Source organism: Thalassophryne amazonica, chromosome 4, assembly GCF_902500255.1.
Source record: "Thalassophryne amazonica chromosome 4, fThaAma1.1, whole genome shotgun sequence".
Taxonomy (NCBI): Eukaryota; Metazoa; Chordata; class Actinopteri; order Batrachoidiformes; family Batrachoididae; genus Thalassophryne; species Thalassophryne amazonica.
In genome coordinates, this window is record NC_047106.1 from 40,486,725 (window position 1) to 40,503,953 (window position 17,229).

Here is a 17,229-nt window from a genome sequence, read left to right on the forward strand (position 1 = left end):
CTAAGGCTTATAGTTAGGGCTGGATCGGGTGACCCTGGACCATCCCTTGGTTATGTTGCTTTAGACATAGACTGTGTTTCATAATTATTGTATGGCCTTGCCTTGCAATGTGGAGCGCCTTGGGGCAACTGTTTGTTGTGATTTGGCGCTATACAAGAAAAAAGTTGATTGATTGATTGATAATAACATACTATGCCAGTATGCTAGCCATACGAAAGGGAAAATAAGTCTGGACTTGAAGGTCTCTACAGAATCTGACTGTTTTATTGACACAAGGAGATCATTCCACAAAGCAGGTGCACGATAAGAGAAAGCTCTGTGACCCACAGACTTTTTATTCACCCTAGGGACACAAAGTAGTCCTGCTTTGTAGTCCAAAAAGTAGTCAAAATTAGGTCAGCGAAGCAGGGAGGTGCTAGCCCATGAATAATTTTATAGGTTAGTAGCAGAACCTTAAAATCTGATCTCACTGGGACAGGAAGCCAGTGAAGAGACAGCAAAATGGGTGTAATGTGGTCAAACTTTCTGCTTCCTGTCAAAAGTCTGGCAGCACCATTTTGAACCAATTGAAGACCCCTAATGCTGGTCTGCGGTAAACCAGAAAATAGAACATTGCAGTAGTCTAACCTAGAAGAAACCAATGCATGAATCAGGGTCTCAGCATCAGCCATAGACAGGATGGGACAAATCTTTGCTATACGTATTTTGCTGAAAGTCAAAGGACAACATACAATAAAAAAATTACACCAAGGTTCTTCACTTTGTCAGTGTGATGTATGACACAGGCTTAGCCTAGGCTAAGCGTTAGCTGGTCAAATTGATGCCAATGTCTCAATGGACCAAGAACCATCATTTCAATATTATCAGAGTTTAAAGTAGGAAATTGCTAGACATCCATCTTTTCACTGATGCAAGGTAATCTTCTAAGGATTTTATGTGGATGAGATTACCAGCGGTTATCAGCATGTATAACTGAGTATCATCAGCATAGCCACGAAAGGTAATCCTAAAACACCGCAGGGGCCTAAGACGGACCCCTGTGAAACCACAAATTTCATGTCACTAAGGTTAGAGGTAGGGTTACTGTACAAAACACTGTGAGAATGACTGGTCAGGTAAGATGTCAACCATGAAAAGGCATTCCCGGTAATCCTAAAATGATTCTCCAGTCTATCGAGTAGAATATGATGATCCACAGTATCAAACGCAGCACTAAGATCTAACAGCACCAGAACCGTAGTGGTGTCCCAATCCACTGCAAGCAGAAGATCATTCACCACTTTAGTGAGAGCCGTCTTTGTGGAATATTTTCTAAAAGCTGACTGCAGTGGGTCAAAACGATTACTCTCAGTAAGGTGGTCCATGAGGACCACCTTACTGAGAGTAATCTTTTATAAGGAGACAGTGAAACTGTTACGCTTGTCCCTCAGACTCAGGAGCACTCAGTCTGAAGGACACAAAACAGGTGTCCCAGGTGGACAGGTAGCTGTTTTTTTTTTTCATTTCATTTCGTTGCATTTATATAGCGCCAAATCACAACAAAGTTGCCTCAAGGCGCTTCACATAAGTAAGGTCTAACTTTACCAACCCCCAGAGCAAGCACATATGCAACAGTGGCATGGAAAAAACTCCCTATGATGATATGAGGTAGAAACCTCAAGCAGACCAGATTCTCTGCTTGGGCCATGGTACTGCTCACAGTGGTGGCATGCACAGACAGCTGGCTGTGTGCAGACAGAATGCACAGCTGTGCATGCATCACCCCATACTGACACCAAGCTGTGCATATGTGTTTATTTGTGGGACACAGCGTGACACACACTGATGACTGTAACAGACTAGAATAGAACAGAATGCTTTTTATTGTCATTATACACAAGGTACAACAAAATTAAAAAGACAACTCCCGTAGTGCAAAGGTGTAAAAAGTAAATATAAAAGGTCCAATAAGAATACGAGGACTGTCCGTAAAGTATAGGTCCTTTTTATTTTTTTCAAAAACTATATGGATTTCATTCATATGTTTTTACATCAGACATGCTTGAACCCTCGTGCGCATGCGTGAGTTTTTCCACGCCTGTCGGTGACGTCATTCACCTGTGAGCACTCCTTGTGGGAGGAGTCGTCCAGCCCCTCGTCGGAATTCCTTTGTCTGAGAAGTTGCTGAGAGACTGGCGCTTTGTTTGATCAAAATTTTTTCTAAACCTGTGAGACACATCGAAGTGGACATGGTTCGAAAAATTAAGCTGGTTTTCAGTGAAAATTTTAACAGCTGATGAGAGATTTTGAGGTGATTCTGTCGCTTTAAGGACTTTTCACGGTGCGAGACGTCGTGCAGCGCTCTCAGGCAGCGTCATCAGCCTGTTTCAAGCTTAAAACCTCCACATTTCAGGCTCTATTGATCCAGGACGTCGTGAGAGAACAGAGAAGTTTCAGAAGAAGTCGGTTTCAGCATTTTATCCAGATATTCCACTGTTAAAGGAGATTTTTTTAATGAAAGACGTGCGGGCGGATTGCAGCGTCGGCTCGCAGCCGCCGCGACGCTCTGCTGGAAGCCTTAAAGACAAGTTGGAACATCTCCAGCTGATAAACAATTTCTCATATACTCACTCCACTGAAAGCCATCAAAAGCCAACTGGATTTTAGCAAATGGTTATCAAAACGGAGGTGTTTTTCCTGTGCCGCCGCGCCGCGTCGGCTGTGTCCCGACGCGCAGACCCGTCCGCACGTCTTTCATTAAAAAAATCTCCTTTAACAGTGGAATATCCGGATAAAATGCTAAAACCGACTTCTTCTGAAACGTCTCTGTTCTCTCACGACGTCCTGGATCAATAGAGCCTGAAATGTGGAGGTTTTAAGCTTGAAACAGGCTGATGACGCCGCCTGAGAGCGCTGCGCGACGTCTCGCACCGTGAAAAGTCCTTAATGCAACAGAATCACCTCAAAATCTCTCATCAGCTGTTAAAATTTTCACTGAAAACCAGCTTAATTTTTCGAACCATGTCCACTTCGATGTGTCTCACAGGTTTAGAAAAAATTTTGATCAAACAAAGCGCCAGTCTCTCAGCAACTTCTCAGACAAAGGAATTCCGACGAGGGGCTGGACGACTCCTCCCACAAGGAGTGCTCACAGGTGAATGACGTCACCGACAGGCGTGGAAAAACTCACGCATGTGCACGAGGGTTCAAGCATGTCTGACGTAAAAACATATGAATGAAATCCATATAGTTTTTGAAAAAAATAAAAAGGACCTATACTTTACGGACAGCCCTCGTATATACATGTATTTACAAAGGAGCCAGTAGGTGTATATAAATAGAAGTCTGTAGTATTCATTGCATTCACCTTTGTAAAAAATAAATGCAACGAGTAGTGCAGACTGTAGGCTAATGTGCATTCAATACCTGTATTACACTTGGGTAGAACATGTTGTTGAGTCTGGGTGTGCGGGCCCTGATGGACCGGTACCTCTTTCCTGAGGGCAGCAGTGAGAACAGGCTGTGCCCGGAGTGTGAACCATCGAAGCTGATGCTTCTGGCCCTGCGCAGACATCTGGTGTTATAGATGTCTGACAGAGAGGACAGCTGCGCTCCTATAATGCTCTGTGCTGACTTCCTGACTCTCTCCAGAGCCTTCTTGTCAGCCTGAGAGCAGCTCCTGTACCACACCAAGATGTTGTTGGTGAGGACGCTCTCTACAGAACACCTACAGAAGGACAGCAGCAGTTCCTGGGACAGGTTAACCTTCCTCGGTGACCTTAAATAGTACAGATGCTGCTGTGCCCTTTTTACAAGGGCAATGGTGTTGGTGCCCCATGTAAGGTCCTGAGAAATGTATGTTCCCAGAAACTTGAAGTCACTGACCCTCTCTATGGTGTCTCCCTGAATGAGAAGGGGGGGGTCCTCCGTCTTCCACCTAAAATCTAGCACCAACTCCTTTATCTTAGAGGAGTTAAGGGCCAGATTATTTAGGGAGCACCAAGTAGTGAGGTTCAGGACCTCCTCTCTGTAATTATCATGAGTTGCACTAAAATCTACTGAGGTCCACCTGTTATGCATGGAGACATTTATTTTTAAAGAAATAAACACAGCTGACATCACCTGGGCTGTCAACATCTCCATGTGGGGAAGGCCCAACAGAGGCTCTGCTTCCTCAGGAAACTGAAACAGGCTCACGTCCCCCAACGGCAGGCATCCGTTTCAAAATGACCAAATATTTGCACAACACTAACGTTTATCAGTTTGGACAATAAATATCTTGTCTTTGTGGTGTATTCAATTCAGTGGTGGGCACAGATAACCAAAAAATTAACTTCGATAACAGATACTAAGATAACTGAAAAGTTATCTTTGATAAAGATAAACCGATAAACCACTAAAAAAATGTATCGGAAGTTACAGATAATCGATAACCGATAACTTCCGGTGTTGTCTATGGGACATTTACAGTTACTAAAGAGCTGTAATTGATTTTTAACACGATCGCTTTTGAAAGCATCAAAAGCAGTAAAAGACCTAAAGAATAAGCAAGAATGTTTAACCATGCTGCCCTCTGTAGGAAGCAGCACAGACAAATCCTGAGAGCACCCACAAAAATCAACTCTTTATTAATCATAATCATTTTTCTTTCAACATTCTGCCCCTGCTGGAAGCTCTTGTTTACAACAACGCTCCCACCACAGAGGCACACCCAGAGCAGCCATAAGGCCAGCTCCCTATCAATTTCAACACTCCGGTCAGGAGGAAGTCATACTAACTTATGGTTTTTTGAAAATACTGATAGAATAACTCCTTTAATATCAATTCTGTTATTTGTACAAAGTTAAAATATAACATATATCTTTTAATGTTGAATAAGGCACTAATTCTGAGGTTTTGTAACAAACACAGACCGCAAAGCATTCTGGGTAAAAGTGCTAAACAGTGATTGGTTCAGTAATCCATTATGTAAACCAACACGTTAATGTGACGTGTGTTGGTTTAAAGATAAATGTGCTTTTGTAAAATATTCCATTTTTATTTGTAAAAACAGGCATTTTTACGGAGCCCTGAAAGTGTCATCGCAATTGCATGTTTTAAAACTTTGATGATGTTGTAAAACGTGAACTCAATATTAGTAAGTAAGTAAGTAAATTTATTTATATAGTGCCTTTCACAGACATAAGGCCATGTACACACGTTGTTGGGTATTTGTAAAACCGAATATCTTACCCTTTCAGTTTGGGGAAAAAACTTCATCCACACTACGTCATTTAAAAAAAAAAAATCCATCCACATCGAACCGTATAAATGTGTTGTAATTAGGCTGCCAAACCTTTGGGTGGCGGTACTGATTAAAATTCTATCCAATCAGGAGCCTTATTCTCTTGTCGTCACTTCCACAAAAACTAAAAACATGGCGCCAAACTCGTTCGTGTGGACCGATAAGGAGTCGGAATTACTTCTAACCGTAGTTTTAGAATACAAAGTTAACAAATATATACACACAAAAAGCGCCTGGACAATGGACAATACCAACACTTTGAGAGCAGCCATGTACCCAGACATTTCATACTGCCATGAACACTCCTGGCCAGTAGATGGCAGTAGCGGCCTTGAAAAAATGTCAAACACAATTCCAGATAACATCTATAAACCCAGAGAATATATTCACGAGAGTTTTAGGCACTAGAGTATAATGCTGTTATCTGTGGACCCTGAACAGAGTGTCTGAAATGCATTTGCCCTGTCGTGAACGTCTGAGATTACCTTATGCTACCCATAATGCATTGCTGCCTGGCACAGCATGTGCTCACAAAACCTTAAAAATTAGCACATTACTTTAAAACGAAAACATATATCCTATCTCGGCTTTCAGTGTTTACCAGTCGAGTGAGTATAAGAGAAATTGTGGAGAGCTGGGCTTGTCCCAACTTGTCCTTTAAAACTCCGAAAAGGAGGTGTTCCTTTGTCTCGCTTCATCAGCGAATCGGTCGTGATGCGCGAAGCCTACGCGCGGCTTTCCATGACAAAATCGCTTGTTAAAAGTGAAATCTGCCGGAAAATGGCTGATGTCCAGCTCTTGTGATAACCAGAGAAATTGCACACGATGGTCTCGGCTCCACACAGCGATCCGTTTAGAAATGATGTGGTGGTTTCTGCCTCTCGATGGCGGCTCGGAACGCGGCGCGCCGTGCGCCATTGTGGGCAGTCCTTAAAGCTGTAGTAACACTCCTTATTCTCTGTGAAGCCCGTAAAATTTTCACCAAAAGCCAGATACATTTTTCGAATGGTTTCCAGCTGCCTGTTTCTAACAGTTTCTGAAAAAATTCTGATGGAAAAAAAAAAGCCCAAATCATTCCGCCATTTCCTCGCAATGAAACAACGACGAGAGGAGTGGACCAGTGCTCACTCAAAGTCTGCCCACAGGTGAATGACGCAACCGACAGGCGTGGAAAAACTCATGCATGCGCACGAAGGTTCAAGCTTGGCTGACGTAAAAACATATGAATCAAATCCATATATTTTTTGCATAAAATAAAAACGTCGGATACTTTTCTCACAGACCTCGTATAATAGAACATCGTCGGCGTAGAGTGAGATTTTATGTTCCTCTGTGCCAATCAAAATTCCCTTAATGCCATCATCGTCCCGGATGAGTTGGGCCATTGGTTCAATGCTAACTGTGAATAAAAGACGCGACAGCGGGCACCCCTGCCTACACCCACGCTCTAAGTTGAAACGTGACGATCTGACACCATTGACGCTGACAGCTGCCTGTGGGGACGAGTAAATTGTGTGTATCCAATCTACAAATTTAGGCCCAAATTTAAACCTCTTTAATGTCTGAATTTAATATTTCCAAGACACGCGATCGAATGCTTTTTGGGCATCTAAGGAAATTAGAACTGTTGTTACTTCATTCTCTTTCTGATGAGATATAATATTTAATACTCACGGTAAATTATTTCCATAGTACCTCCCAGCAATAAACCCGGTTTGATCTGGATTTATAATTTGCGTTATAATATCTTTTAACCGTCTAGCAAGAATAGCTGTGAGAATGCGTACATCTCCGTTGAGCATAGATAATGGCCTATATCAATCAATCAATCAATCAACTTTTTTCTTATATAGCGCCAAATCACAACAAACAGTTGCCCCAAGGCGCTATGAGCAAGCACTTGGCAACAGTGGGAAGGAAAAACTCCCTTTTAACAGGAAGAAACCTCCAGCAGAACCAGGCTCAGGGAGGGGCAGTCTTCTGCTGAGACTGGTTGGGGCTGAGGGAAAAAAACAGAAAAAAGACATGCCGTGAAGGGGGGCAGAGATCGATCACTAATGATTAAATACAGAGTGATGCATACGGAGCAAAAAGAGAAAGAAACAGTGCATCATGGGAACCCCCCCACAATCTACGTCTAAAGCAGCATAACCAAGGGATGGTCCAGGGTCACCCGATCCAGCCCTAACTATAAGCCTTAGCGAAAAGGAAAGTTTTAAGCCTAATCTTAAAAGTAGAGAGGGTGTCTGTCTCCCTGATCTGAATTGGGAGAGGAGCCTGAAAGCTGAAGGCTCTGCCTCCCATTCTACTCTTACAAACCCTAGGAACTACAAGTAAGCCCGCAGTCTGAGAGCGAAGCGCTCTAATGGGGTAATATGGTACTACGAGGTCCCTAAGATAAGATGGGACCTGATTATTCAAAACCTTATAAGTAAGAAGAAGAATTTTAAATTCTATTCTAGAATTAACAGGAAGCCAATGAAGAGAGGCCAACACGGGTGAGATATGCTCTCTCCTGCTAGTCCCCGTCAGTACTCTAGCTGCAGCATTCTGAACCAACTGAAGGCTTTTTAGGGAACTTTTAGGACAACCTGATAATAATGAATTACAATAGTCCAGCCTAGAGGAAATAAATGCATGAATTAGTTTTTCAGCATCACTCTGAGACAAGACCTTTCTGATTTTAGAGATATTGCGTAAATGCAAAAAGGCAGTCCTACATATTTGTTTAATATGCGCATTGAATGACATATCCTGATCAAAAATGACTCCAAGATTTCTCACAGTATTACTAGAGATCAGGGAAATGCCATCCAGAGTAACGATCTGGTTAGACACCATGCTTCTAAGATTTGTGGGGCCAAGTACAATAACTTCAGTTTTATCTGAGTTTAAAAGCAGGAAATTAGAGGTCATCCATGTCTTTATGTCTGTAAGACAATCCTGCAGTTTAGCTAATTGGTGTGTATCCTCTGGCTTCATGGATAGATAAAGCTGGGTATCATCTGCGTAACAATGAAAATTTAAGCAATGCCGTCTAATAATACTGCCTAAGGGAAGCATGTATAAAGTGAATAAAATTGGTCCTAGCACAGAACCTTGTGGAACTCCATAATTAACTTTAGTCTGTGAAGAAGATTCCCCATTTACATGAACAAACTGTAATCTATTAGACAAATATGATTCAAACCACCGCAGCGCAGTGCCTTTAATACCTATGACATGCTCTAATCTCTGTAATAAAATTTTATGGTCAACAGTATCAAAAGCAGCACTGAGGTCCAACAGAACAAGCACAGAGATAAGTCCACTGTCCGAAGCCATAAGAAGATCATTTGTAACCTTCACTAATGCTGTTTCTGTACTATGATGAATTCTAAAACCTGACTGAAACTCTTCAAATAGACCATTCCTCTGCAGGTGATCAGTTAACTGTTTTACAACTACCCTCTCAAGAATGTTTGAGAGAAAAGGAAGGTTGGAAATTGGCCTATAATTAGCTAAGATAGCTGGGTCAAGTGATGGCTTTTTAAGTAATGGTTTAATTACTGCCACCTTAAAGGCCTGTGGTACATAACCAACTAACAAAGATAGATTGATCATATTTAAGATTGAAGCATTAAATAATGGTAGGACTTCCTTGAGCAGCCTGGCAGGAATGGGGTCCAATAAACATGCCGATGGTTTGGACGAAGCAACCAATGAAAATAACTCAGACAGAACAACCGGAGAGAAAGAGTCTAACCAAATACCGGCATCACTGAAAGCAGCCAAAGATAACGATACATCTTTGGGATGGTTATGAGTAATTTTTTCTCTAATAGTCAAAATTTTGTTAGCAAAGAAAGTCATGAAGTCATTACTAGTTAAAGTTGATGGAATACTCAGCTCAATAGAGCTCTGACTCTTTGTCAGCCTAGCTACAGTGCTGAAAAGAAACCTGAGGTTATTCTTATTTTCTTCAATTAGTGATGAGTAGAAAGATGTCCTAGCTTTACGGAGGGCTTTTTTATAGAGCAACAGACTCTTTTTCCAGGCTAAGTGAAGATAAGTTAGTGAGACGCCATTTCCTCTCCAACTTACGGGTTATCTGCTTTAAGCTACGAGTTTGTGAGTTATACCACGGAGTCAGACACTTCTGATTTAAAGCTCTCTTTTTCAGAGGAGCTACAGCATCCAAAGTTGTCTTCAAAGAGGATGTAAAACTATTGACGAGATACTCTAACTCCCTTACAGAGTTTAGGTAGCTACTCTGCTCTGTGTTGGTATATGACATTAGAGAACATAACGCATATGAACTGCAATCGGTAGGGTCCTTGCTCTCTTTATGCAATACTACTATCGTGGCTTCAGACCAAGATGGCACCATTGTTTTGTTTCAAGAGCATAGTGATATGCATCCAGTAAAGGGGGGGTAAGAATATCCCTGAAACATTTAAAAAATTCATTTATGAAGCCATCCGGGCCAGGACATTTATTATTCTTAAGGGATGAGATAACTTGTTTTATTTCCCCTTCTTGAATTGGCTCATCCAATTCTTTAGCTACTACCTCGGGTAATTCAGGGACATTTATATTATGTAAATAGTTCGCTATACTAGCCTCATCGGAGCAAGTATCATTATCACTGTATAGAACTTTATAGAACTCAGCAAATGTCTCGGCTATCTCTCTTGGTTTTATAATAGATTTATGACCTAATTTTAGCTTTTGAACTACCTTTGAAGACTGCTGTTTTCTAAGTCTGAAGGCTAAGAGTCTACTTGCTCTATTCCCATTTTGCTGTTTGGCCGCCTTTTGTCTTTTTTTTGTTGTTGCATAGGAAATAATGCAGCCTCATAAATATGCCTTTGCACAATCCCACAGCATAATTGGAGATGTCTCCTGTGTTCTATTTATATCTAAATAATTATTAAATTCTGTTTTAACAAGAGCGATGAATTCCTTATCGTTGAAAAGAGAGGCGTTCAGTCTCCATTGCTTGGATGCTGGGGTCAGTCCTATATCCCATTGAAGCACAATGGGGGCATGATCAGAAATTGTGATGGGCAGTATTGTGATATTGTCAATTCTATATAATTCAGCTTTAGCGGTAAAAAAAAATAGTCAATTCGTGAGTAAGATGTGTGTCTGTTTGAGTAAAAGGTAAAATTCCTCTCCTTTGGAAATTTAGACCGCCATGTGTCCACTAGTCCAGCTTCTACAGATAGGTTTTTTAACATTTTGCCCATTTTAGATATGGGGGTATGAGAAAAAGGTTGTCGATCTAAATTTGACATTACACAATTACCAAAATCAGAAGCCCAGAGCTATACTCCGCAATCATACTGAAAACTGATTTTACAAACCCGGGCACATCTTCATTAGGAGCATATACATTTATAAATAATACTGCTATCCCATTCACCAATATAAATCTGCCCTCCTTATCTCTATGTACCAGAGTTTCAGTAAAGTTGATTTGCCTATGTATTAATATGGCTACCCCCCTCTTCCTACCAGAACAGTGTGATGAGTAGTAAATTTTGTCAGCCCAAGACTTTTTCAATTTTTCGTGTTCGTCATTTGACAAATGTGTTTCCTGTAGAAGTGCTACCTGACACCTTAACTGTTTGAGTTGCAATAATACTTTCTTTCTTTTAATTGGACTATGGAGACCCTTTACACTATAACTTATTACAGTAAGTGTACTCATGGCTATTACATATACTGCAAAATATTCATGTGATGGAGGCAGAGATGGCCAGTTAACATACAAAACCACTCATGTGAGTAAAGTAAATGCTGAAGACCAGAATAACAACTTAAGATGTGATAGTATTGCTGTACAGTATGTCCATGTTTGGCTAGATAGATATGCAGGTGTTCCGTTGTACGCTTAAGTGTAATTAGATCCTCGGGGAACAGAAGGATCAGAACGCAAAATAAACATTTAACATTGTGTGTTAATAACACTGTGCTGATTGGTGGGTTTAAGTCCTTAGCCATTATAATAAGCAGCAAAAAGCACACGCCACAGATACTGGCTGTGTGTAAATAATACTACAGTGGAGAAAGTAAAAAGAATAACTGTAAATACCAATAATGTAAATACCTTGACAACATGTGAAACATACCAAAAATATTTATACAAAACGAGTAAGCAGTACTAACCTTAACATTATAATATTTATATGAGGATTAGTTAAATAAAACCATTTTAAACATTTTTCCTGAGACAGACCAATTAAGAACTTAGATAAATTAACTGTTCATACTCACAATAAGTGGTGAAAAAGCGCTTTTAGATAAAATAAAAACACGAATGTCCCAATGATGCAAACCGCTGGTCCAAGTCGTCCCAGGTTAGTCTTTAAGGGTCCGTTTAAATTTCCAATCCGGCGGCTGAAGCGGGGAGGATAGTCCATGATAGGCCATGGCTTTCACGGGGTCTCAAAACTCCTTACTTTCCTCTTTATAAGAGATCCTGAGTCTTGCTGGGTAAAGTAGTCCATAGCGCACATCACTCCGTCCTCGTAGAACTTTCCGTACATCTGCGAAGGCGGCTCTTGCTTTGGCCACGCTGGTAGTGTAGTCTGGGAATATTGCAATCCTTTGCCCATTGTAGATCAGCGGCACTTGGTCCCTGGCTCTTCTCAAAATATCCGCAGCGTCTCCATCATAATGCAGCTTGGCGATTATGACTCGGGGTCCATCTCCCACATTCTTGCGTGCGGGCGCACGGTGTGAACGATCAACTTTTACCGCCCTTTCCATCTGCAAAGCGTCCTTGATAATCTTAGAGACCTCGCTGGGGCTGGCGGAGTTTGGCTGCTCTTCAACGCCGACTATACGGATATTTCCGCGTCTCATCCACCCCTCCATATCCTCACATCTATCCCATATTTTCACTAGGTCGCTCCGGAGTTCACTCACGGTAGTCTGCAATGTTGTTACCTCATCAGACCATGCTGATAAACCACCTCTCACGTCCTCAATATCAGTTCCCATAGATGTGATTTCTGCTCGTGTTGCTGCGGCGTTGCTAGCGATTTCATCCCATATAGCCTTAACGTCGGCCTTGAGAGCGTCGAAATCCTCAGAAAGTGCACTCCGTATTTCCTCTCTTATAATTTTGGAGATGTCACCTCGTATAGAGGCCAAAACCTCCGCTTTTACTTCTTCGCTCATGTCCAAGTTTTTGTGTTGCGGGTCTTTATCCTCTGTAGTGCACTGCCTCGTTGTAGCTCTAGTGTTAGCTGCTAGCTGTACTGTGCTATCGTTGTACCTGAATTTACGTAGTTTGTCCGCCATTTGAGAGAGACGTCCGATGTGTCTCACTCGAACTACCGACTACCAACAGTCCGGTTTAGGTCACGTTTAATAACAAAAGGTCGTTTTTGATAAAGAATACGTGGAAGGATGCAGGACCTCTGAAACACACATCTGTACTCCATCTTGGCTCGCTAGCGCCCCCCGTGTTTTTCTTTTTATTCTATTACACATGTTAAACACATTTTAAATAGCTTTATGTGTTTTTAAGGAACTGTGTATGCATTTACAAAATTTACAGCCTTTGTAAACATTTTAAACATATTTTTGAATAACGTTCTATTGTTTCACACATTTTACTCCCTTTTCAAACATTTTAAATGTGTTTAAAAAACTTTTTCTTCCATTTTGTTAAACATCTTTTTTTAACATTTAAATATCTCTTATGTGTTTTTAAACAAACACATTTTAACATAAATAATATTAATTAAACTTTTTTACATATTTAGTCTCTCATCTAGTCTCATCTCTTGTTTATTGCGAGCAATGAGTCTGGGTCTTTGATGCACACAGGCAGCTGATGCAGGGATGCACTGGGGAGAGGAGCAAATGAAAATTGTCCCCTACTTTCGTCTTTTTTTGGGTTGCCCCAGACTGTCTTTTCACTGGTCGATGTACACATTAAAAATTTATCCATTTTCAAAAAAGCTGGGACAGTAGCACGTTTACCACTGTGTTACATCACCTTTCCTTCTAACAACACTCAATAAGCGTTTGGGAACTGAGGACACTAATTGTTGAAGCTTTGTAGGTGAAATTCTTTCCCATTCTTGCTTGATGTACGACTTCAGTTGTTCAACAGTCCGGGGTCTCCGTTGTCATATTTTGCGCTTTATAATGTGCCCCACATTTTCAATGGGTGACAGGTCTGGACTGCAGGCAGGCCAGTCTAGTACCCGCACTCTTTTACTACGAAGCCACGCTGTTGTAACACGTGCAGAATGTAGCCTGGCATTGTCTTGCTAAAATAAGCAGGGGCGTCCCTGAAAAAAGACACTGCTTGGATGGCAGCATGTGCTGCTCCAAAACCTGGATGTACCTTTCAGCATTGACGGTGCCGTCACAGATGTGTAAGTTGCTCATGTCATGGGCACTAACACACCCCCATACCATCACAGATGCTGGCTTTTGAACTTAGCGCTGGTAACAATCTGGATGGTCTTTCTCCTATTTTGTCCGAAGGACATGACCTCCATGATTTCCAAAAACAATCTGAAATGTGGACTCATCAGACCACAACACACTTTTCCTCTTTGCATCTGTCAATTTCAAATGAGCTCGGGCCCAAAGAAGGTGCTGCGTTTCTGGATGATGTTGATGTATGGCTTTCGCTTTGCATGGTGGAGTTTTAACTTGCACTTGTACACGTAGATGTAGCGATGAACTGTGTTAACTGGCAATGGTTTTCTGAAGTGTTCCTGAGCCCACGCGGTAAGATCCTTTACACAATGATGTTGGTTTTTAATGCAGTGCCACCTGAGGGATCGATGGTCACAGGCATTCAATGTTGGTTTTTGGCCTTGATGCTTACTTGGGATGGGTATTGAGAAGATTTTATCGATATCGATGCCATTATCAATTCCGCTTATCGAACTGGTTCCTTATGATTCCCTTAGTGATACCTCTTGTGAATTTTCTGTGTACTAAAAGTAGGCTTTACAGGTTTTCTATGTCAACATTTTTAATTGGTCACTGGATCCTTGATCTCTGCACATAAATAAAAATAAATAAAATCTGTAGTTTTTGTCAAAAGCATTTCCTTTCAGACATTTTGGCATGAATGTATCTCCATACCTCTGAGCTGAGCTCAGCCAGCTGCTGCATGTTAGCGCAGGACATCTCATTTTGGGAGGGAAAAAAACGTTCTGATCATTTGCAGTTTGTTTGTATTACAACATTTGGAAAGAGGTGTCATTTGATTTAAACGCTGTTTCACTTTGAAGTTATTAATTCCGACTGGACTCTATCACTCTAACTTGACTCGGCAGAGAGCTGTGCAGCGTTTGGAGCTGTGTGAACAGGACGGAGGACGATTCTCTATTCTTTCTCACAACAAGACAGGATTCCCAGTTAGTGACTTTAATCCGCACAAAAGCGACTCACGATATTCAGGGATAAAAGTGGTGAAAAACAAAAAAAAAGCTGAAACCCAAAATTACCCCCCACCACCCACACGAAAGTTTTTGAATTCTAGAAACTCTGAAATGCAATCTGGGGCTATTTCAGACAATAAATTGCAGTGACTGCAGCATCCATTTTGGTGAGAAAAACCCAACTTTCCTTATTCAAATTCACTCCAACAGTATTCTGCCCTTACTAGAATGTAGCAGTTTTCCAGCTTGGCAGATAGTTCTGGAGGAAATCACTGAGTAAATTTACAAACTGTCATTAAACTTAAATAAAATAGAGAAGAAGTGAAGGTTTAAGAGTCACTAGGTGTTCACAGGAAACAGTTATTTATTCATGTTCATTGTTTGTTGGTTTTATATTTTCTGTTGTGTTTTGTTTTTCAGGTTCTTTTTGTCTCTTTCTCTAAAATTGTATTGTAGCATTATTAGTTATTATTAATATTATTGTTGTTATTATTATTATTATTATTAATATTTAAAGAAAATAAATTAAAAAATATCACAATTTGTAATACATTTGACTTTTTTACGACAACAAACGCTGAGCCATTAATCATTATACAGAAAACAAATGCACACAAATGAGCTAAGATGCGAACAGTTTAATGCTAACTTTAACAATGAAAATGCCATAGACATGCACATCAGCCCCGTTTTAAGTTATAAAATACATCTTTCAACTGTTTCAGAAGACCATAACAGGTCGGTTGAACATAAAAAAGGTAAATATTACTCACAGACATATACTCTTTAGGGTTTTAGCGAGGAAAAATTAAGATAAAGCAAAATAAAACAAAGAACCAACAAGCCAGCGGATCAAAGCACCGCGTATCAGAAATGGTTGATTACACACCCGCTGCAGGGCCTGTAATCAATGTCAAGAAATTATAATTTTCCTGACAAACACCCCCAAAAACAACAGCTGCTCTGAAGGACATAAGGGGATCATTAAGCAAAAAGGCTACTGACGTCGATGGATCAAATCATTTCTTAACGATACCTGAAAAGAACCAGTTCCCGATACCCATCCCTACCGCTTACGTGTAGAAAGTCCTCCAGATTCTCTGAATCTTCTGATTATATTATGGACTGTAGATGACTGAATCCCTAAATTCCTTGCAATTGAACGTTGAGAAACATTGTTCTTAAACTGTTGGGACTATTTTTTCACGCAGCTGTTCACAAAATGGTGATCCTCGCCCCATCTTTGCTTGCGAATGGCTGAGCCTTTTGGGGATGCTCCTTTCATACATAATCATGACACTCACCTGTTTCCAGTTAACCTGTTCACTTGTGGAACGTTCCAAACAGGTTATTTAAGCATTCATCAACTTTCCCAGTCTTTTGTTGCCCCTGTCCCAGCTTTTTTGAAATGTGCTGCAGGCATCCATTTCAAAATGAGCAAATATTTGCACAAAAACAATAAAGTCTATCAGTTTGAACATTAAATATCTTGTCTTTGTGGTGTATTCAATTGAATATACACTGAAAAAAATGCTACTTTGGATCAACTTTAAAAAATGATGTAATTTGTTACAGCTAATTTTTTTAGTTTCTCACAATGTATATTTATGATTTTGTAAAGTGATTCCAGCAGATTTAAACTGGAAACCACAATTTTCCATTAGATCAATGTAAATAAGTACTTTGAATGAAGTGCACTGTGTTTCACTTTTTTCAGTGTAAGTTGACGAGGATTTGCAAATCATTGTATCCTGTTTGTATTTACATTTCACACAACGTGCCAATTTCACTGAAATTGGGGTTGTATGAAAGACACAGAGTGCACTCTGTTAGTAAGTTAGCATGCATCGGTATTTGTATTTGCAATGTCATACTTTTACACAAGCAAATTTTGGTAAATCAGACCATAGGTGATAAAAATGCAACTGTAAACCACAATTTCATTCAAAATCTTTTGTCTGTATAGCAGAGCATTTCTCCAAAGCAGAATTTATTTCTGAGCATTTCTCATTTCATAATATATTTATTGTGCATAACAAAAAAGGTTTAAAAACTTAATGTTACATTTTTACCAATAAACTGCTTTTCAAATGGATATTTCATTCCACTTCCTCAAATAGTTATCGCACTGTTGCTTTAAACATTTTACCTGATTTGACAAGTGAAGGCCCTTGTCATGCTTGCTGATGGCCAGGACAAATTCATTTCCATCATCCAAGAAGATATTGAGCTCTGGGCTGTCAGCAAGGGAGGATAAAGGTTTTAATCCACAGAAGTTTCCAGCTGTCGTCAGGATAAACTTCTTGCGAGGGTCATCAAAACTGGAGGACATTGTTCACCTGGAACACTGCCTCAGACAGTGTGGAATCTGAGGTATGAGAAAACATAACAATCATCAAAAAAGAACAAAAGACATGATACAAAGGATACCAGTGAGACAAAGTTGTTTTTGAAGACTGGATCTTTAAGATTAATAGGAAGGAGAAAGAATACTCTTATTTTGCAGGGGTGGTAGCCAAGTGGCTTGTGTGCTTCGTTTCAGTGTGGATGGTTTCTCGTTCA

At 40.4% G+C, this 17,229-nt stretch overlaps 1 protein-coding gene across 1 annotated transcript in view; it reads right to left on the reverse strand.

Moving 5' to 3' along the window:
• Window positions 1–17,229, reverse strand: part of LOC117508088 (cytoplasmic dynein 2 heavy chain 1) — a 370,951-nt gene that overhangs the window by 342,697 nt on the left and 11,025 nt on the right. Inside the window, exon 2 of the mRNA XM_034167743.1 lies at window positions 16,817–17,035. Within this exon, the coding sequence (XP_034023634.1) occupies window positions 16,817–16,999 (183 nt within the window). The 5' untranslated portion in view covers window positions 17,000–17,035. The remainder of the gene's footprint in view (window positions 1–16,816; window positions 17,036–17,229) is intronic.